The following is a 22722-nucleotide window of genomic DNA, read 5'->3' on the forward strand; positions in this document are numbered from 1 at the left end:
TGGTACCTAACATCGTCGATCCTCCCGTTTTACTCCTCGATACATACCTTGTAACCCGTACGAACGCTCAACGAATTCCGTATTTACCGACCATTTACCCCAACCCCCTCTTTCAATCACATCAAACCCCCGCCCAACAACCCCGTGGCCCTGCGCATCGAAGAATACCATCAGCGTACACTAATCTTGTCCAGTGATATTAATGGCAGTCGTATCTTTGTTCTTGTTTGTTCCCGGTCCCGCTCGCTCGGCTATACGTTCGGCTCTGGTTCGTCATTGTTCTGTGTGTACCTACCCGCTACCTTCACGAACACGGATTTGCGCTGGGGGTCCATCCACACACGTGGCTCTCCGTGTGCCTCCTCCTACGCCACAAATATTGGTTCGTAACGGAAAATATCTTTTCTTTTTAATTGGGTGTCGATATTTATAACGGACATATTGGTGCTTGGTCTCTCTCTCTCTCTCTCTCTCTCTCTCTCTCTCTCTCTCTCTCTCTCTCTCTCTCTCTCTCTTTGTTTCTCACTATCTTTCACATAATCTCCTAAATTCTTCATTCATTGTTTTATATATTCGCTCTTTCGTTGTCTGTTTCTCTCTTTCTCTCTCTATTTCTCTCTGCTTTAAATTCTCTCACTCACTCACTCACTCACTCACTCGCTCACCTAATTCTCTCATACGTTTCACGTCGCTGTTCTTACTCTCTTTCGTTTCCGTCTATCTAACCATTAATCTCGGCGTGTACGTTTGGAACGTGCTCGCGTTACCCACGCCCCGCGATCCGCGGCCGCGTTTCGCGATTCGCGTCGCGATCGTGCAACGATAACGATCGTCGTCGGTGTCTCCTTTCGCTTTCCGGGGAATGAAAAAATTGACGAAAAAAATCACGATTAAATAAAACTGAACAAATTCAGTCGGTGGCGGTACGGTAGGTCCACCGTCCGCGATCCTCGCGATGAGATTGTCGCACCCGTTGCACGGCAGCCTGCTACCCCCGGGCGTGTGCTATACCTGCGACGTTTGCGGTAAAACCCTTTCCACGAAGCTCACCCTCAAACGGCACAAAGAGCAGCAGCACTTCCAGCCCCTGAACAGCGCGGTCTGTGCGCTCTGCCACAAGGTGTTCAGGACGCTGAACAGTCTGAACAATCACAAGAGCATCTACCATCGTAGACAGAAATAGAGCCGGTTATCGTCTCGTTGCGCTCGCACCGTGCCGAGGAACACTGTGAAACGAGCTTAGTAGACAAGAGTGAAAGAAAAACACGGGAAGAAAGAAAGAAAGAATAAACGGGAGAAAAAGGAGAAAGGAAAGAAAAATAGGAAAAGCGGTGGCAATGGACGACGAACGGGCTCCGGAGGGACGAGAACGACCAACTTCGTCGACATCATGGCCGCTAGAAGGGAACGGATCGCGCTGTGTTCTTTTCTCGTTTTCTTTCGATCGATCGTCGCGTCCACGACGCCGCCGTCGCGCGCGAGAACGCGCCGGTTCCCAATTTGTTATTGTCCCTCTTATTTCGTCGTTTCGACGAGCGACGGTAGGCACCGGCGTCGATCGTCGCGGGACGATCGCCGCGACACGGGTGTCTCTCGTCGTCGCGAGCCGGCGCCGATACGGAATTGTTGTTAATTGTTAGTTATTATAATCGGTTGCGTCGCGACAGCGGGCGAGACGCACGCGCGCGTGTTCGTTACGTCGTTACGACGATTACTCTGTTGACGTTTTGCGAATACCATGGGACCAGTTGCAGTAACGAGGATTCTCGCGTCGATAGTTTTTATTCCGAGTCGCTGAGAGTCGAAGCGGAAGGGTTCGTAAGGGAGGGAGGGAGGGAGGGGGTGGGGGGTGGGGGTTGGTCGACGTAGACGATGAAAAGTGTTCGCGGGAACAATCTCGTGTTGCGCGCTGTTCGCGACGAGGAGATCCTTATCCGTCGACGAGGGAGAGCGAGCGAGACGAACGGACGGTCCGTAGCGAAAAGGAAGAGAAGCATCCTGGAAATCGAAGTGGAGGACTATAAGAGAAAACGAAAATCAGTGCTTCCAGACGAGGGATGACGGACAACACGTGGTGATTTTATTCTAGAACGCGGCGGCCGAGCGGCGTGCACGATTCTCTCGAGACGAGGGGCTCCGTTCCGATATACACACATATATATATATATATATATATATAAATATTTTCAACGTCGAAAGACCCACGACGTTGTTAACCGCCATTATCGCGCGTTGCATCCCGTATACCGAGATTCTCGCACCGGGTTTAACGGAAAAGAAAAAAATTGGAAAAATGAAAAAAAAAATATAATAAACCTCGGGAATATTAGGCCTCGGTCTTTACAGCCGGACTAATGTTATCGATTTTGTTAGAACTAAGCGATACAAAATGAGATTATCACGAATCGCGCGAGCGGCGATTTCTCCCGGAAAGGAAACGGGTTCAGGGAGAGAGGGGGTTGTGTGTACTTTTTCGGGCGAGAACGATCCACTTTATCTCCTCCTTCGTCCGGAGGAGGTGTCCACGGGGAAACCGATCTTCCTGGACGTGTACCGTCCGCAGCCGAGGCCTGCTCGTTGTTTCGACGTCACGAACGTTCGGTTTCCATCGATTCGCAATCACCCTCAACGTATCCCGCCGACGACGAAACCCTGTACGACGGGCGACCCGTAACCGCTACGGTCTCTTCGATGTTCTTTACGATTTCTATTTTGCGGTGTTCAGGGGGGGGGGAGGGGGGAGGGTCGGGTACGGGGAAATTTTTGGAAAACGAGCGCGGTAAGACGGATATATTTAGGGTAAGCTGTGTATAGTTATTTTCGTCTACTTTTATACCGTTATTCTCTCGATCTTTCCACGATACTTACGGACAGGGGACTGTGTACTTCTCGAGGACCGATAACCGAAGAAACGCTCCCGCGCAAGCGCAAACGCAAGCGCGCGCTGAATAGGGGCTCGTTCGGCGCGGCGATCTTTTCGGGATGTTCTCGGTGGGAAATTCGGGTCGCGTTTCGTCGGGGGGCGTGCACGTTGACGGTGATCGACGAGACCCGCGGAAGCGTGCTCGATCGTCGGCGCGTCTCGCGCGTAATCGTCCAATTCCCGACGAGCCGATTCTTCTTGCGCGAGAGTACAAGTGAGAACAAGAAGAAAAAGGAGGAGGAGAACAAGAAGAAGAAGAAGAAGAAGAAGAAGAAGAAGAAGAAGAAGAAGAAGAAGAAGAAGAAGAAGAAGAAGAAGAAGAAGAAGAAGAAGAAGAAGAGCGAAAGAAGAAAAGTAAATAAAGAAACGAGAAACTCGCCCTCGAGACGCGCCGGTACGACCGCCGCGTATCGATATATAGGTCACACGGCTCTATAAACCGCAGGCTATACACGGTAGTTAGATTTTACGTATTATCGACGAAAGAAAGGAAATGAAAGGAAACGAATACTTCCAGGTGTCGAAGACACCATCGTCCAACTAACTTTAGGCGGAAACGTCCGAAACGTTTCGAAAAGACTGTAAAACGAAATATTGATTAACCAGAAAGACTCGAGAATTTTTAATTGTTTCGATGTTCGAGGGGGCATAGGATCGGGGACACGGGGGACAGGGGGACAACCGGGCAAACGAGAAGTAACCAAACCAACAGAGAGGGGGCTGAAAAGTACGCGCGGATGAAGGAAAAAATAGAGAACCTCGTTCGTCGCGGCTCGACAACGATACACGGTGGACCCACACCGCGGTTGTAAAAAGTAAATACAAAAATTACAAAAATTACAAAAATGTTACGCTAACAGTCAGGGTAACCGGGGGAAGTGGAGGTGGCAATACTCGTGGGTATTCCACCCTCCTCCACCGACGTTGTTGTCGTTTCGCGACGGATCGCGGGAAAGGACATACATTGATATAATATAATATAATATATACATATATATTTTATCTTAATATATTCATTCCATATTAAATGCTTTAGCGGGGTACCTTGCACACAGACACATATTCATTTTAATGGTATATACCGGGCTTTACGTAAAGTACCTTATCTTATTATTATTATTCTTTCTACTATTATTATTATTATTATTATTATTACATACGAATCACCCGCACGGGACGTTTTCGTCCACCCCGTCGAGAGAGAAGCTTTCGCGAATGCGTTCGCAACGCTCGAATCGTTCGCAAATTTTACACTCGCGCGAGAACAAAGCTCTTCGTTCCACGAGGTTCGAGGGGAAAATCGATTCGACGTTCGCGAACGCGTTCTCGATGTCGGTTCTTCGCGACGGGGTTAACGCGAAACCGCCCCGCGGTTGCATCTCCATTTGCTATCGCCGTCTCGTCGTCTCGTCGTCTCGTCGTCTCGTCGTCTCGTCGTCGCGTCGGTTGGTACATCGAACGTTTATTTCCTTTCGCATCGTGCGCGTTCGTTAGACTCACTCATCGTCGCTGTGCGCGATACAGTTTGTTCGTTCGTGTTTCTTCTTTATTCTTTTCCACGAATATACATATATTTTTTTACAATTTTCGTTCGTTTCTTCTCGCCGCGAGATCGCGCGTCATCCCGCCGTTCCGCTGGAAGCGCAACCACCGATCGTACGTGTTTCGTTGCGTCGTTGTCGAAAGTCCGACCGTTAGAATACTCGAGCAACGCGCGGTCAATAGCGCGAGAAAAACAGAAAAGGAAGGCGCGTTTCACCCTCGACTCGATTCAGCCTTGGCGCGTTCATTTGCGTACACCTCCATTCTTTGCCGCCTTTCCGCGCGTACACCCGACCCGACCTACGTCAGTCTTTACTTTCCTACTTGCACTTTCGAATTTTCATTTTCCCTTTCTTCTCTATCTTTGTTTCGTTTTCTTTTTCCTTCTTTTTTTTTAGTCTTTTTTACCTTTTCTCTCATCTCGTTATCGCAACACGCGTGACGCGCACGGGAAGGAAATTGAAGTTGGGTGGGGTGGGGGTGGGGGGGGGGGGGGGGGAGGGGGTGAATTAGCGCAGGTAGGGTAGGGAAGGGTCGGGGTGACGATATGCGTTTCACGGCGAACGTTTTTTCAACGCGACGCGATGGAAACCGCGTCGCGAATTTAAACGCCTTCGGGTTTCAGGCGGGTTCGAAAAGGGGAAAGGGGCGTTAGGAAAAAAGGAAACACGGTCCACTAACACTGACAGATTACTTATATACTAAACGATAATAGCCATATATACATATAACCGACTACATAGCATATACCTATATTTTAGTAGAACTTTGATAAGCAACCACGCGAGGACTTCCTGATGATCGCGAGATCGTCGGACGGTTTTCGATCGTCGATCGTCTCCCGACCTCTTTTTTCGGTCCGTTCGGTTGACGCTTGTTCTTTCCGCGTTGCGGAAAATATGTATCGTCTCCGGTTAACTGTTTTTCCTTCGCGCAAGGAAAAGAAACGGAGAAGAAGAAAGAAAATAATGGAGCAAACGAACGAAAAAATAAAAAAAAATGACGATGAGAGTGAGAGAAAAAATGGAAAAACAAAAAGAACGCGCGTGCCTCTTCGGTACACGATGTCTGAAACGTTTCGTCGCGCGTCAGGAAGGCTTCGAAGGTCCCCGAACGATAAACATATAGACAGACTAGGTCCCGTCGTGCGTCGACATTCGTAGAAGATTGATCGCAAAGTAATTCGCAGAGCACACATAGACGACACATACGATATATATTTTACAGCGTACCGGATAGCACCCACTGTGCATCGTTGTACAAACGGTGAACTCAGCCAGGCATACGTACACGCCAGCATTTCGCGACACACAGGACTGACACGAGAAACAGCTCGATATGATATTTATCGAGGAACACGGAGCGAGTCGAACACGAAGACACACTTGTGCATCGTTAGATAGGCTATGATAATTTAAATTAGGTTATATTCTGTTTTAAGTGATCCGCGTCGCTCGTAGTTTCGAACGGAAGTGTTCCCGCGATCTGAAAATCGATCGTTGTCTCCTTCTTTCGAAATCTCGAAACGAGAAGAAATTTTTCACCCCGCCGCGTGACATTTCGATCGAGAACGGGAGATCGTTTAGCAGATTTTATTTAGCGCTCGAAAGTACGCCCGACGCCGAACATTATTATGCAAATAAATAAATGAGTGGGGGTAAAAGGAACGATGTCGGGAAAGAGTGTGGTGATTCTTTGTTCGGTTGGAAACACGAAACGAAGAAGAACGAAGCTTTAAATTACGAAAGAGAGAGAAAGGGAGAGTGAGAGAGAGAGAGAGAGAGAGAGAGAGAAAAGAGAGAGAAAGAGAGAGAGAGAGAAAGAGAGAGAGAGAGAGAGAGAGAGAGAGAGAGAGAGAGAGAGAGAGAGAGAAAGAGAGAATAACGAACACAATTTTATAGTAGTCAGGACTGGAGAAAGAACTGATATTGATAATATTTAAACTAGTAGATTTATTCAAAGAAATTGATTTGTGACTACTGTAAAAATGGCCAAATATTAATTGCGGAATATATATTCGCCCTCCGATCCGCGGTCGGCGCTATATTATGAGAATAATAAATTATTAATGAAATTAATATAAATCGAATGAATATTTAACTGCAAATTATATATTAGTAGAGATTTATTCGAGTATCTTCTTTTATCTGTTTTTTTTTTTTCATTTTATTTTGTCGTTCGTTTATTATTAATCTTTTTTTTTAATCTTTTTTTCGTATTAATTTCGTTCTACGTTAACGCATTTATGAAATTGCGAAACCGTGTGAAACTGCGGTTCCTTTTTTTTCTTAAAGATAATTTATAATTATATCGACGGCTCGTTGAATATAAATCGATACGTCGGATATTAGTAAAGCCGTTCTCGGAATTCGCGCTCTGTAGTTGGCCTTGCGAAATTCGCGCGCAAAGACAAGGAGAGCGAAGGTGCTTCCTTACTAATTTACGATTGGCCAGTGCAAAAGAAATCCGTTCGAAATCGCTTTCGAACATTGAAAGACTGAATTGTTGAATTGAACGTGTCGCGGTTGGTCGCGTGTTCCCCCTTTCTCGTCGAAGAGGGGCAGAGGGGACGAGAGCGAAGCGTTTACTGGGCGAAGCGAGAATATTGAAAGGTTCGATGGGAGAGTGGGGGTAGGGGAGGGGGAGGAGAGCAAACGACACCGGGGATAAAAGACTCGAGACGCGTACCTGATTGCAATTATAGTTAGCCGCCGCCATCCGCGACACGATTTGGTTGTCAGACTGAATTGGACTGATTTATCTATTCTTTTTTTTCCTTTTTAATCGTTCGAATTAGTCGACATCTACATTGGACTGATGTTTAAACGTTTCTTGACTGATGTTACCAAACGATGTTAATTAAAAGTATCTAATTTCTAAGTTAACACGGGTAGAGGAAAGCATGCGAAAACGCGATTAGATTCGGCAGGGCACCGCAGGAGTTCGAATCAACTGAGATTGAAAACAAGAAAGCCAGATGAAAAAATATTGCGACGAACGCATTGTGTTTCAAGGTAGGATCGGCTTAAACGCAGTGAGATTCATTCGTTGATACGACACACGTTTATTTGTCGTTTTTGTACTATCTGACATATCCACGTTTCCTTCGTTCGCTTCTCGTTTTTGTTTTTACGTTTCTTTTTTTTTTTTCTTTCGTTTACACGATAGGCTTTTTTAGCGCACAGACACAGTTTTAACCACTGTTTAATTTTACGGTCAAGGGTAAGAGGCACATCTGTACACATAGTTACATACGCGCGCTCGCGCGTACGCGCAGGCACGCGCCACCACACACACACTCACGCGCGGACACGCAAGTCCTAGGTTCTTCGCATTTTCTTTTTTTTTTTTTTTTTTTTTTGTTTGTTTCGCGTAATCATTAATCCGTAGACTTACGCAAAATAGAGACGATAGGATCATACGTTGTTCTATATTCCTCTGAGTTAGTTTTCCTTTTTTCTATTTGTTTACTGTTCTTAACCGCAAGCAGCTACTATTTACGAGTACAGACGTGAAAGCGAGCAACTGTTTCGTATAACAGTTGTCTTAAATAATAAAGTAAGCCGTAATTCCGTTTAATTACCCTACGATACAGAGTTAAATTAGCGATCACCCACGGATACTGAGCAGACATACCATCGACGATAACAATACCTGTGCGAAAGCAAAATATATCGCGATATACCGTTGCATAGAATTATTTTGTATTTCCGAGTTAGCGTGGAGAGGAAGGGGGAGAGAGTGTGAGAACGAGGAGGAGAGCTAAGAAAGCAGCGAAAAGCACCGATAGATAAAAGAAAACGAGCTTATTCGAAATTCGTCAGATATGTAAAATTGTATGGAGAAATAAACAGAGAAAAAAACCGGTGCCATCGGCTCGAAACATCTCGAAACGTCCGGGAAACATGGAAAAAAAAAACAAAAAGTCTGAATTCTTTCCGGTAACGACTCCGTTTCGGGTACAAAATCGTGTATCATCTTCTAAGCGAGTATGTCGAGCGTTACCGTGCTTACTTATTATTTGTTATCTGCCAAGGTGTTCTGGTTATAATATATATTTATTGACGACTATTATTAATATTATTATTATTATTATATTATTATTATTATGATTATAGTTATTATTATTATTTTTATTTTTAAGCAATGTCAAATGCATCTTAATATATTTTCACCTTTTTTATGTATATATATATATATATATGTATATGTATATGTATATACATATATAATATATACATATATACACACACATATATATATATATATATATATATATATATATATGTATGTATATATATATATATATACATATATATATATATATATATGTATGTATATATATATATATGTATATATATATATGTGTATATATGTATATACACATACATACATATATAAATATACGTGTATCTATATATATATATATATATATATATATATATATATATACACATATATACATATATACATATATACGTATATACGTATATACATATATACATATAACATGAAATGTACTATTTGGTTTAATAACTCGCTTGTATTTCTTCGTTTTTTTTTTCATTTCTTTATTTTTAGTCACCTATCACATCCTTGTAAAGAAAACGATGGAACGGCGTTTATGTACCTTAGGTATTCGTTTTCCCCACCCTTCGACAGCGTGTGCGAACCCCGAACGTTTCGAACGGTAGCCGTGAACACGTTCGCGCCACGCTTCTTTCTTTCAGCCAGAAGGTAAGTTACGCGTCGACACGCACACACCCGCGGCCATACACACGCATAGAGCCAGTCGCACAGTATAGACAGGCGCGGGCACACAGAACGTGACACGAACACGGACGGCTCGTGTCGTCGAATGGAAAACGGACACGGCTCGAAATTCCATCGTCCGCGGACAGGGGCGATCATTCAATAAATCGGGTAACGATCGCCTCCGCGCGGGCGGACGTAACGACGCGCCATTGTTCGACGTGTTCGTGTACGTTCGCATTGTACACCGTCGGTGGCTCTACTACACGGTGGAACCGGTCGTAAAACGGCCTCCTTCGACGCGGAGAAATCGGAAGACGTCGTCGTACACGCGCGTGGTCGCGCGGAGTACGAAGTAAGAACGATTCACAACCAAGGAGAGAACGGGCACACGAGGGTCACGAATGGGGTTCTTCTCTCTCGGAGGAAGGAGGAACAGGTGCACGCGAAGCGCGTGCCTTTGTTGTTCCTCGCGAAACAACACCGGCGGAGAGACAACGAGCGATGCGAACGAGAAAACGGAAAAAAAATCTTAAAAAAAAAAAAAAACATTAAAGCAAACAGGAAAAACGATCTCGATACGGCGCGGCGCCGCCGTGACGATATCGGGCGCTGGTGGAGCCAAAGGACCACGCGTTCTCGATCGGGTACGAGAACAAGATATATCGACCGTGAGAGCAAACGAGGGCCGTTTCGCGGTTACGCGAACAAAAAGGGAGAACAGATTAAGCCGCCACGCCGCTCGCCAGGCTCACGCATTACTATTACGTTTACTTCGAATTGCATGCTTTAAGTGTCACCCAGAATGCTCAGTGTTTCCTTCTCGTCGTCTCCTTTATTTCTCGTCTCGTATATATACAGTTCTCTTTTTTTTTTTTTTTTTCATATATATGTACATATATACGAAATACGAATACATATATATGTATATGTATATACATACATTTTTTCAATATTTTTTCCCAATTAATTATTTATTTTTTCTTTTCTTTCGACATCCCCGCGTTCGTTAGGCCTTGTGCGCGGATTACGCGCTCGCGACGCCTAACCGCGTGCGAGGGGTGTACGTGTGCACGTCGAACGACCGGGAAATGTTTATCGTCGGTAAAACGAACACGCAGAATTTTTGTGCAACCCCGGTCTGTTTATCCATGTTCAAACCGTCTCCCATTATTCCCGTTTCCTTCCGTTGCTCGGAGTACCGAGCGTCTTGTGCGCGAGTGTGTACGTGCAAATATGTGCGCGCGTGTTTCTGTGTACGCGTGTATATACAAATAATTCACGATATTCCATCGAAATCCTCCAACGACCGACCTCATCAGCGAGGTGGCTGTTTTCACAGTTTCTTTCGCGCCCACCCCGAAGTTTAACGAGACACGAGGCAGCTCGAGAAATTGGATAAAAAGCTTTTTTCACCCGAAAGGCGTTTCGAACGAAGGGGTTGCGGGCCCCGTCTCGTACGCGTTCGATGGCTAAAGGGCGAAGGAAAAGGGCAGATACGCCATTATAGAAACATACACACGCGGGCGGACGCGCACGGCCGTAGAGCGTACACGAACACGTATACACGTCCGCGCGCGTAGAGGTAGCATAGCGGGAGGCTTTAGCGACGGCAATGTCTGACCGGATCTTTTTTTTAATTAACGAGCACGCGGCCATTACAAATGAACCGCGCGCGCCTCCTTATTGACGACGTTTCCGTGTCCATGCTTCGTTTCGTTCTTCAAATCCGCGGCCCTTGGTTCTTTCCCTTTCTCTCTCTCTCTCTCTCTCTCTCTCTCTCTCTCTCTCTCTATTTTTTCTTCTCCGTGTCCCGCTTGCTCGCTCGCTCGCTCGCTCGCTCGCTCGCTCGTTCGTTCGTTCTCTATCTCTTCGTCTCGATTGCATACGTCGTGAATGCATAGAGGCGCGCGCTCGCGCGCTCGCGCGCTCAAACACACAGTCCACGTGATCAGCAACGCACGGAGTCATTCTATCGCGTTCCCCGGCCACCGTGCGCGGTATATACGTCTTAACCCCTTCGAGCTGCCCTTTGGTTCCGCGGTCCGAGGAAGAAAAGACCGGCATTGAAAGTTCTTACTTCGCTCCCCCGAAAGGCGACCAGGCGTTTCGAAATGTCGTCGGGAAGAGTTTCCACGAGCCTCCCCTGGCGTTACACCCCTGTGTTCTTTGTTCGTCCGGAAACGGTCTCGAGCACGTTCGCCGCGCGTATCGAATGCGCCCCGCTGCTGGTTCGTTCCTTTCCTTCTTCTTTTTTTTATTATTCTTTCTTTTTTGATTTCGCTCGTTCCTTTCTCGTGATCGCGGACCGCGTTCAACTCCCCGCGACCGGGTTTCAAAGAATCGCTCGCCGCGGTGTCGAGGAGCGGGTTTCCAGTCGCTTCCACGGAACATTCAACAGGGGTGGCCCGGATGGGGTTGTAAGACGCACATCCGCTTCCGCGATCGCGCGTCGGACACATCCGCGAGACGTCGATGCGATCTCTTGAAAGCTTCCCGCCGCGTTTTCAACGCCGCGAAAACGAGCGACATCGGTCGCTGCCCCCCGTCGCTGGTGCTCCGTGAATAATTTCAATGGACGCGACAATAACGGACCGTCGCGAGAGAGAACCGAACCGGGGAGGGGAATGGTCCTCGCGAACAGACCTCGGAAGAAAGGAATCGAGAATCGTTCCCGCCCCATGGACGGGGTTTGCGTCGCGTGCTTCTCTCCGCCGAACGATAGAAATTCACCGTTTAAACTTTTTTAATCCCCCTCCGACTGCGCGTAGTAGCCAGGGAAGGTTTCGAAAACCGCTCCACTCCTTCGAACCGACCTCCTCTTTCCGTGACACACGTACCCTGACCCACCCCCCGTCTCAGATCTGTCGCGACTTTACGGAGAATTTAGATACGAGCACGAGCAAAGAGAGAGAGAGGGTGGGAGGGAGAGAGAGGGCGAGGGAGAGAGAGAGAGAGAGAGAGAGAGAGAGAGAGAGAGAGAGAGAGAGAGATGGAGTGTATTACGGAAAAAAGAATCAGAAATTTAAAAAAAAAAACAACACTAATAGGGAACAAGACAATCGAGAAAGCCAGAGAATCGTGAACACAGAGAAAGAATTTATCGCTTGCGTCACACCCTTTGATACGGTATAGGGTATAAGTGTGGGGGTTGCAGCTGCATGAGGTGCATTGTTGTGTTTCAGTGCTCACCTCTATGACCTTGAACTCTCTGAACACCCAGTCAGCGAAGAAGCTGTTCACCTGCCAGCTGTGCAACAAGGTGCTATGCAGCAAAGCGTCCCTGAAACGCCACGTTGCCGACAAACACGCCGAGCGACAGGAGGAGTACAGATGCGTCATCTGCGAGCGGGTGTACTGCTCGCGTAACTCCCTGATGACCCATATATATACCTATCATAAGAGCAGACCCGGCGACATTGACATTAAGTTCTTTTGAAGGTTTAGATAAGGTAGGGGACACACGTACCTGTCAACGCCACACACTTTCCCAAAGTGTGCTTTCCACGCGTTTTCTATCTTCTCGATCGATCCATCTTAACACCCAGCCCCCCTCGAACCCCCCTTTCGCCCTACGCCCACGTATCCGCACCGCTTACTTTTGTCCCCTTTAATTCGACCGCGTGTAACCCACTCGTCTCGTTGGTACGCTCGCGTAGGTCACAATCGCATAATCGTTGGTTCCCAACGACCTCGGCTCCTCGTCGACAGTTTGTTCCCTCTTCCTTTTTCCGGTACTCTCCCCTGACCCCTCCCTTCGCAGAGAGTGCATGCCAGAGAAACCGGTCCGAACTCCCACGTGTATCGACCCTTATTTTTCTTCTTCTTCTTCTTCTTCTTCTTCTTCTTCTTCTTCTTCTTCTTCTTCTTGTTCTTCTTGTTCTTCTTGTTCTTCTTGTTCTTCTTCTACTTCTTCTTCTACTACACTACTACTGCTACTACCACCACTACTACTACTTTTACTTTTATTACTACTATTATTACTACTATTACTACTACCACTGGTACTACTATTACTACTACTACTACTACTTCTACTTCTACCGCTAGTACTACTATTACTACTACTACTACTACTACTACTACTACTACTACTACTACTACTACTACTACTACTACTACTACTACTTTTACTGCTACTACTACTACTACTACTACTACTACTACTACTACTACTGCTACTTCTTCTTGTTCTTCTGTTTCTTCTTCTTCTTCATTTTTTTGCGTCTTCTTCCTACGGTTCGAGCTTTCGTCCCAGCATCGAGTTCATTCCTCCGTCCTCCTCCCGCGCGGAACAGCTTTTCTTTTCCTCTCCTCCAGACGTCCTTCGTTCTCTTCGGTACCGTACGGTCGCCGATCGAATTCTTCCGGTATTCGCAGCTCCGTTATAATACCCCCTGTCGGTGACTCCGAATCGACGCGTCGGGGTCGTCCTTCACCGCGGAGGCGCCGGTTCACGCGAGAGGCCGAGAGCCGATCCGAGATCGGAAGAGATCGTTGAATCGACCGATCGATGGGACTTACACGTATTTTCGACCAGACGCCGAAAGTTTTGTCTCGTCGAACGACCGAACAGGGTATATACAGTTACGCTTCAGGTTCTTCCCACTAACACCCCCGCCCCACCTCCTCCGAGCAATTTTTTTTCTTTTTTTTTTTTTCTGTATACGTTTTGTGGCAATCACCCTGTTTACGTGTACGTGCGTTGTTTTTCTTACATCAGTTTTTCTTTAGATACAATTTTGCTTGCCCGTTCCTTCCATTTTTCTCCTTTTATTCTTATTATTATTCTTATTATTACAATTCTTTTTTTATTCAAATTAATTGATTATTTCTTGTCGTGGCTTTTCGATGTTCGATGTTGTGTGCATGCTGTTGTGTATCGTCGTTTGATGCTCGTTTTGCAGCTTCTCGATACTCGCCGCCTAACACGGAATGCCGGCTTCGAGAGCGGCGGATCGATCGTCGAGGTAAATCGTTGATCGGTTCGATGATCGTCGAACGATTACTTTTCGTCCGTCTTGTTATCTTTTTTTCTTTTATTCTCTCTCTCGTTCGATCACCGAGAAACACGTCCGCGTCGCTGCATGTCGTCGTCGAGAGCGGCCGTCGCGTTCGTCGCGCAGGCACGCAGGCGCGTAGGCACGCAGGCACGCAGGCACGCAGGCACGCAGGCACGCAGGCACGCAGGCACGCTCGCACGCACGTACGCGTCTTTGCATCGTTCGGTTTCGATCTCCGTTTCGGTTTCGTCGATGCGTTAATTTCGTTCGCGCATCGATCCGATTTTCCGATTTTTCGATTTTCTCTATTTTTCCGTAACCGGTGAGTAACGATACGCGCGAGCATGACCGTACCGCGATCACTTGCACGCACACGACATTTCCGTTGAAAACGAAACGCGCGATAGCGGGCTCGTTTCGTGCACGATTACGTTCAGGTTTGCACCGTCGAAGCGCGTCGCGTACAAAATGTTTCTTTTCTAATTTTCCGGGGTTCGCGTTTCGCAACCGGGTGAAAAGTGTCGCGTTTCACGAAATCGCGTCCGGCATGGTGGTTTTGGTCCTCTTCGCGTCCGCTCGACTAATCACCGCTCGGTCGATCTCAACGGTACCTCTCCGGTGTCTCGTTTCGAATTGGAGGCGTTGTTCGATCCGACGAGCCGGATCGTTCGTTCGGATCTCTCCGAGCTGTGCCGTTCCTCGATCGATTCCACGACGGCCTCGAGGGTTCGCCGCGTTCGAGCGGAGGCTCGTCTCGGAGAACCCTTTCGAGATACCCCGACCGAGGCGTCGAACGTTCGAGCTTCCAGGCACTGTGTCACCGATCCGGGACTGCGGCGGACGCTCTCGTCTCTCCGAGAAACGTTCCGGTTGGGTTTACCGAACGGTTCCCCCTAGACGCGTAATCCGCGACCGGTTCGCGGAATTCGTTCTCTCCCCGATCCTCTGTAATTTCTACTCTCGGACGTTCGAGAAAGATCGTGCTCGCGTGGAAACGATTCGCAACTATTTCACGATCCGCGAGAACAGTGTCGCGCGGCGACGGGAACCGTTCGGCGTTGGTCCGCGGGAGTAACCCCGGCTCGGTGGAAACCGCGGGACTGTTCTCGCGGTAAACGATCGACGAACGCCACGTGGCATGAATATCTGACGAAAGACGAACGGTTTTCAGGTACGGGCAACGGGATGCATCCAGCACCGTCGACGCCTCCCTCTGCCATGTACCGGATGCCGCCGCCAACGGCCGGCGGCATAAACGAGCCTCAGGAATGCCCGTACTGCCGTCGCAACTTCTCATGCTACTACTCCCTGAAGCGTCATTTCCAGGACAAGCACGAGCAATCGGACACCCTCTACGTTTGCGAGTTCTGCAACCGCAGGTATCGCACCAAGAACTCGCTGACCACGCACAAGAGCCTCCAGCATCGCGGCTCGAGCGGTATGCTCAAGAGGTTGCTCAAGACCACGACGATCAAGAACGTTCTAGGCAGCATGCACCAGGCCCAGATGCAGCAACAGCCGCAATGAAAAATGTCGGGACCGTCTTACAGTAGTCGCCCCGTCCCGGGGTCTCCGCGTTCTTCTCGTCGTAATCAACGGCGACGCGTTCACGTTTCCATCCGATTCCATGCTGCCCATCGTCGACGTCGACGTCGATCGCGCGGGACCACCAACCCTCGTGAAAACGGTCTCGCGTCCGTCGCCCCGTTAACGCTCCGATCGGAGGATCGCGCGCTCCCGTCGCCTCGTACTCCTCGTTTCGTAGTCTCCCCTTCGTCTCAAGACTGCGATCGAATCCAAAGATGAAAGAAGAGAGAATCGACCGAGACGCGATCCGTAATTCGTGATAATTTCGACCGGTTCGTTCGAGCTTTGCCCCCCACCTTTGCCTCCCTCTACCCGTCGGGGGCACGCGCGACCGCGAGCCGAGAATACATTCCATTGCGTCCGAGATTCTCGGCCCCGATTCAACGAGGTCTCGAAATGCGACTGTTGCTTTAAGACATTCTACGTAATAAAAGAAAAATGAAAAAAAAAAAAAAAAAAAAAACAAACGGGACTGGTCGACGGGGACCACGACGCGTCGGTTGGCGTTGCGACGACGCGTTCTCCGGATACCTCCCGATCGGTATCGCGTTCGCGCGAGACAACGGACGGAGGATCATCTCTCGTCGCGGACGCGTTCCGATTCTTTTCCTTCTTTCTTATTTTTCATCTCCCCTTCCATCCGGAGTGGATCGTCGACGCAATCTTTCTTCGTTCGGAGCGATCGTAAAACGCGTCTCTTCGCTTGATCTTGAGCTTCGCGCGAACGATTCCGCGCATCGGTTCTCGATCGTTCGGGGGCGTCGGGGACGTCGGGGACGTCGGGGACGTCGGGGGCGTCGGGACGTCGGGGGCGTCGGGGGCTTCGGGGGCCACGCGACGACGTCGACGCGGGACGCGAGAGTACGAGGAGCGGAGCGAAAAAATACAGCTACGGAGAAGGGAAGCATGCAATCGTGAAACCGTATCGGGAACGATCGTAATATCCTGTGCGTGTACGCGTGTACGCGCGTCGCGACTCCCGTCGCTGGAATTCACCGCGCGGCGCAACCAGAGCGTCCCGTGCGCGGTTCGGTTCCGCGCGACGGCCGATCGTGGATCGCGAGGATCTTAGGCCTAAGTGAAAAAATTCAATTACAATGTCTACGAATATGTGCTCAAATTTTGGAAAACGGGAGAGAAAGAGAGAGAAAGAGAGAGAAAGAGAGAGAAAGAGAGAGAAAGAGAGAGAAAGAGAGAACGTGGGCCGGGAGGGATGGGGATCGATGTGTATCGAATTAGCGAGGCAGGTCGAGTAGCGCAGGACGGTTTGGCAGTGCGGTGACAAAGAAAATGACGATCAGGACAGGGGGGGGAGAAGGAGCGTGGAAAAGTGCAAGTAGAAGTTATATGGGCTCTTACACGTGTACAGGTCCGTCGCGCGCGCAAATTACACAGACTATATTTTTAACTCTTTAAAAGTAATATTTTGAGCTGTAAATATATATATACATATATATATATATATATATATATTATATTATATTATATTCGTACGATAATTGATAACGATGATATTCTCTTGTTCAGGTTTTATAAGTGGGGGAAAAGATGGAATGGAGAGTGAGAAACAAAAGAAACGAAATAGTTCGACGTAGATAGACCATGGTGGGCAGGGCAGTGAAGCTCTCGCGTCCTCCACTTCTCGTTCACGAATCGAAATAGAAAACGCGAGTCAAATCGGTGATTCGGTTTATCGATTAACGCGTCTCATTGGCGAATGTGCAATATTACGAGTAAGAGGCGACGAATTTCTTTCTTTCCGTCTCGATCTTTTTCGTCTTCTCTTCGTTTCGTCGCGATCCTTTCGCGCGCGATCAACACTGGTAAACGAAAGAGGGAGAGAGAGAGAGAAGAGGGCGAGAACGAGGGGGAGAGAGAGAGAGAGAGAGAGAGAGAGAGAGAGAGAGAGGGAGAGAGAGAGAGAAAGAGATGGAGAGAAAACTGTGAATCACAAAGGTGGTGCGCAAAGTGACAATTTGCGCGAGATTGTCGAACACTGCCCTGTTCTTTTAAATCTTCGATACATCCATGTTTACGAACGTACAAGGTGAAAAGAAACGCCCTAAAAGTTATTCATCGCGCAACATATTCAGGTTTAGAGCTCAGTGTAAAAAGAAACAAAGTTAATGTTTTATCGTAAGGGGGTTACAAAGAAACAACAAAGAAGAAAAGAAAATAATGAAACAAAGGAAATGCCATTATAACTAACGAGCAAGTACAAATTATTTGAGGGGAAAATGAATAAAAAAAATTTACGTCTACGTCTAATTTTTAGGTTCCGTAGTAGCTGGAAATAATGAAAAGAGGGAAAAGTATTTAAAAAACGGGGCGAGTCTCTTGCGCTCGTCTTCTCGGGTTTTAACAGCGTTTAGCACGGAGTTTGACGAAGGAAACGGTAACGAGTGAAGCGGTAAACGCGAAAAATACTAGGTCGGGAGAACGAGTTTTCCAAAACATATCTTCGCGAGAACGAGAAGTATACCGTGAAGGAGAGAGAGAAAGAGAGAAATAAAGAGAGAGTCTGCGCGAGAGAGAGAGAGAGAGAGAGAGAGAGAGAGAGTGTGTGTGTGTGTGTGTGTGTGTGAAAGAAAGAGAGAGAAAGAGAGAAATTATACGATTTTAGATTTAGGTGTCTTCCGATGGCGGGAGTTTTTAAAATATTGCGTATACATTGGTAGAGAGAAAATGAAAAAAATAAAAAACACACGTCTTTTCCACGCCCGGCCAAAGCATAATGTGGAGATAGAAAATGAATTACGTGAAAAACGTTCCTTCCGCGAAAAGGAGGCGATACTTTGCGCGTGGACATCTTTGCTTTCCGAAAATTTCTTTTCGACTCGGGAAAAGCTGAAGATAGAATTCGTTAGTGAAAATTATCCTAGTCATTTTGGAAACCTTTTATAATTCTGTGATATATATATATGTCGAACGCGATGAAGCATCAAAGATACGATATATTCGGCGCTACAAAATAAAAGGGGAACAAGGAACGTGGTTACGAGTGGGTGGGTGGGTGGGTATTCGGGTGGTCGGGGTAAAAGGAGTTTAACGAGAATGTTTAGCGAACGGTTCCACATTATGATTGCCGGCGTGCGTGCTGATCGCTTCTACAGCGAGAAGAAATTAATTGGTTAATTAAAATATCGGGAAATTCTGTGATGTCCTTCAGTTGGGTATACTGGAACGAAAATATTAGAGGTATATGACGGAGAAAACAAAAAAAGTATACGGAATTAGGTCAATGTTCGGTGTTGTGTAAGTTAATTGTAAAAAAACGAAAAAAGCCGAGACGAGACTCTTTTAAGCCGAGAAGATTGAATCGGATGCTGTCGGAGGTCTCGCGATCCATCGGGCGACCGCCGATCTATTCTCGAATAGTCGACGTTCGCGTAGTTTCGATCGAGCGGGTACGCGAGATCCGGGAGAAACGAGCGAAGAACTGAACGCCGCGCATCGTGGAAAATTTCGCCGGGAAAATCACCGTGGAAAAAGAACGACGAGTCCCGGGACTCGGGATTAACGTAACGATCGGTACGATACCAAAGTGAATTTGACTGTTGTTGCGATTATTTTAATCGTTTCTCTTAGTTTTCTGTTTCTATTGTTTCTTTTGTTTTTTTTGTTTTTTTTTTGTTTTTTTCCTTTTACTTTTCTTTTTGTTTAAGCGAGACCAAAGCGAATAAACGTTCGAGTGTTTTCCCGACGATGATGCGCGAAAACGACGCGTGTTTCTCGCGCGATCGGCTGTCGCCACGGATCGGGGGACGAAGCTCAGTGTTTGGATATATATAAACATATCTCTTCAGGGTACTCGACCCAATTTGTACACTGTCACGGTGTTGAATCGAAAATTGCAAAAAGTGAAAAAAAGAAAAAATACTAAAAAAAAAAAACAAATAAATAAATAAATAAATAAATAAATAAATAAATAAATAAATAAATAAATAAATAAATGAATGAATAAATAAATAAACGAATAAATAAATAAACAAATAAATGAATGAATAAATAAATAAATAAGGTACACGCAAGCACACACGTACACACGCACACACACACATACTCACACAGAATCTATTCCAATGTGCCAACGTCTTCGAACTAAAACAAGGAACTTTAGGTCTTTTACTGTTTACACGTGAAGAAAATAAAAAAAAGATGTAGTTAGGCGGCGCGTCGCATCTTCTATCGAGAAACGAATATTACCAACATTATTACTACTACTAATCGTTCTAGGATTTAAAGCGAATTATATTATACGAAATATTATCGAAGAACTTTTTCGAACTTTAATGCATGGATTTTTGTCTCGTATGCTATTACAAGTGAAACGTATAGAAGAGGAAGAGAGAGCGTGACTGACGTGTGAATTTACAAAGGTAAACGATATATCGTCGTAAACTGGTAGCGGCATAGGCATTATACTGTAGCGGCGATGGAGAATGCAATCCGTGCGAAGTGGACGTTGGTTAAGGCTCTGGCGTCTCTGTGTGGACGATATGTGGATTATTGTTGCCTCGGAGAAAAAGAAAAGAAATCACGCTATTTGTATCGCGTATTTTCTTTTTTTTCTCGTCGATTGTGTGTAATCGCAGCGACGATACCGAGTGGCCGACTTTTCTTGTGCGCAGACCTTTTACACCGTAAGCCCCGACTGTAATACGAATAACCGGATCCGATTGTAAAGAGAAAATCGTCGAACGTGGACGCCGCGGGACGATTTCGCGGGAACGTGGCTTCCAGGTTCGAGGAATTTCCCTACGGCAACCATACACGTAGATTCTAACTTCCGTTTGAACCGAACGAGTCGTCGTTCGACTCTCAATACGTAAACGTTTATCCAAGTTTTACGTTGGTTAATATTCTTTCTTTTTTTCTTGTTTAATTAACGACTCGTGTCGCACTTGAGCCGGCAGCTGCAGGGCTCGAGCTAATTTCCTGGCGCTGTGACGAAATACTTTGATACGCGAATTTACTTTCGAGAAGGCTGATTTTTATAATTTTTAAACGTCAACGCGTTTAATTAAGGACTCAAATTTATTTTTTAAACTAGTTTCCAGACTTTAAAGAAAAAAAAAAAATGATCCCTACATTTAGGGAGAAATCGACTGATTAGACTGTTTTTTTTTTTTTTTTCGATTGGTTTTAACTTCTTCTTGATCATGTGATATTGTCTTACCAAAGAGCATCGGGAAATTGTGAAAGCTTCTCGGACTTTCGGGCGGTGTCCATCATCGGCGGGGGACTCCAGTGAGAAAGAACAATTTCACCGAAGACGAGACACGAGTTTATCGTTCGCTCGAATAACGAACAACGTTCTCCTTCCGACAGAAACGAAACCGTTCCACTATGCATTTACTACGTCAACGATCTCGCGAAGGACATATCGAATAGTTCCATGGGGCTGGATATCGCGAAAGTCCGAGAAAGCGTTGCGGATATATTATTTTGCGTAGAACACTCTTCGGTTTCGTTTGAAAGAGAAACGAAATTCTTTTTAATTGCTTTTCAAAAGGGGGATCGAAAACAAAGCGAAATCACGAGGGGATAATGGGGGAAGAAAAGAGAACAGAAGTAAGAAAACGCATCTTTGAATCGAAAACAGAAAAATAGTTGCTTAGGGACGATGTATAATTACGAGAAATTGATAGAAAAAAAAGTAACGTCGAGCATAGGAGAAAGACTACTTAAATTTATTTTTATTATGTCTTCAAAAAGACTTTAAATATAATATTTATATTGTGCCATAATTAATATTAACAGAACCTTAAGTATAAATTAATTGTTACGAAAGTTTTTAAATTTATCGGAAGGGGAAAATTGCAAAATCGTAAAAAAAAAAAAGTGGCAAAACGTTGAGGAAGGAGAAGATATCACTTAACTGTCTATCGATAATTAACTGTACGATAGTTATTAAGGAAAGAATCGCGTCATTTTTAAGCGGAATAACACACCGCATTTACAAGAGAAGCTAGGATTAAATAATAACGGTTGATCACCTCCGCTCATCGTGTAATACCAACGACTCGCGTAGCGTGCGTCCTTTTATCGCTTCTGTATCGAGAAGTATGGAGGGAAAGATTGTAAAAAAGCGAAAAACAAAAAAAAAAGGAAAACGAAACTGGATCGACACTCGGCGTTCTTCCGCGCACGAAGTTGCATCGTCTCGCTTCTTCGTTCTTGCCAAATTTGCGAAACCGCGCGCCCGCCTTTTATCGACGCGGACAACTGGCATCGACGATTACCATCGACTCGTTGCTTGCCAATATTTTTCTGGGTTTTATTTATTTGAAAGTTTCTCTCCTTTTTTCGAACGGCGTTCGAAGCCAGCGTAAAACTATCAACCGTCCCGGATGCAACGTACGACGAAGAAACGAGTCGATGATGATCCCGTTGATCGTTCGCGGACAAGGGGGTGAACGCGTTCGCGGGCGAAATCGCGCCAGAAGAAGAAGGACGAATGGACGAGGTACGCGCCGATCATTCGAACGTTGAGCCGCGTTCCCGCGACTGCGCGCGATCCCTCGCCAAGAATGCGGCCAATATGCGCGTTGCACTTACGATGCGTTCAGCGCCGCCGGAACGCGGGAACGCGGGAACGCGGGAACGCGGGAACGCGGCGTAACGCGCAAAGCAATCTGACGGAAAGAAACGAACGAAAAGGGTTCCGCGATCGTAACGAGCTCGCCGATGGGAAACATCGTCCTACGCGAGGACATTTCTCGGCAAAGAGAATTTTCACGAAGAATCCTTTTCGTTACGTTTCCATGAGCCAGCTGTATACGCCTCTGTTCGCTCTGTACCACGCGACACGCGAACCACATCGAATATCATCGTTTCATTTGATTCTACATATCGTCTGTGAGTGTACTTCCATTATATGGACATGCAGATCCTCGTGTCACATACCGATTA

The 22722-nt window shown here is 46.5% G+C and overlaps 1 protein-coding gene across 6 annotated transcripts in view; it reads left to right on the forward strand.

Annotated features, from left to right (window-relative positions):
* The window catches only part of Br (broad-complex core protein), a 61129-nt gene extending 44564 nt beyond the window's left edge, over window positions 1-16565 (forward strand). For 2 of the 6 annotated variants that reach the window (XM_076324592.1, XM_076324594.1), the window contains exons 6-7: window positions 12403-12669; window positions 15392-15529. In XM_076324592.1, coding sequence (XP_076180707.1) covers window positions 12403-12656 — 254 coding nt within the window. In that variant the 3' untranslated portion in view covers window positions 12657-12669; window positions 15392-15529. Of the gene's footprint in view, window positions 1-914; window positions 1802-12402; window positions 12670-14124; window positions 14286-15391 lie in introns of those variants that run through there. The other 4 variants (XM_076324589.1, XM_076324590.1, XM_076324593.1 and 1 more) reach the window with 3 other exon arrangements.
* Window positions 16566-22722: the final 6157 nt, after the last annotated feature.

The sequence above is a fragment of the Ptiloglossa arizonensis genome, chromosome 12, assembly GCF_051014685.1.
Source record: "Ptiloglossa arizonensis isolate GNS036 chromosome 12, iyPtiAriz1_principal, whole genome shotgun sequence".
NCBI classification, from domain to species: domain Eukaryota; kingdom Metazoa; phylum Arthropoda; class Insecta; order Hymenoptera; family Colletidae; genus Ptiloglossa; species Ptiloglossa arizonensis.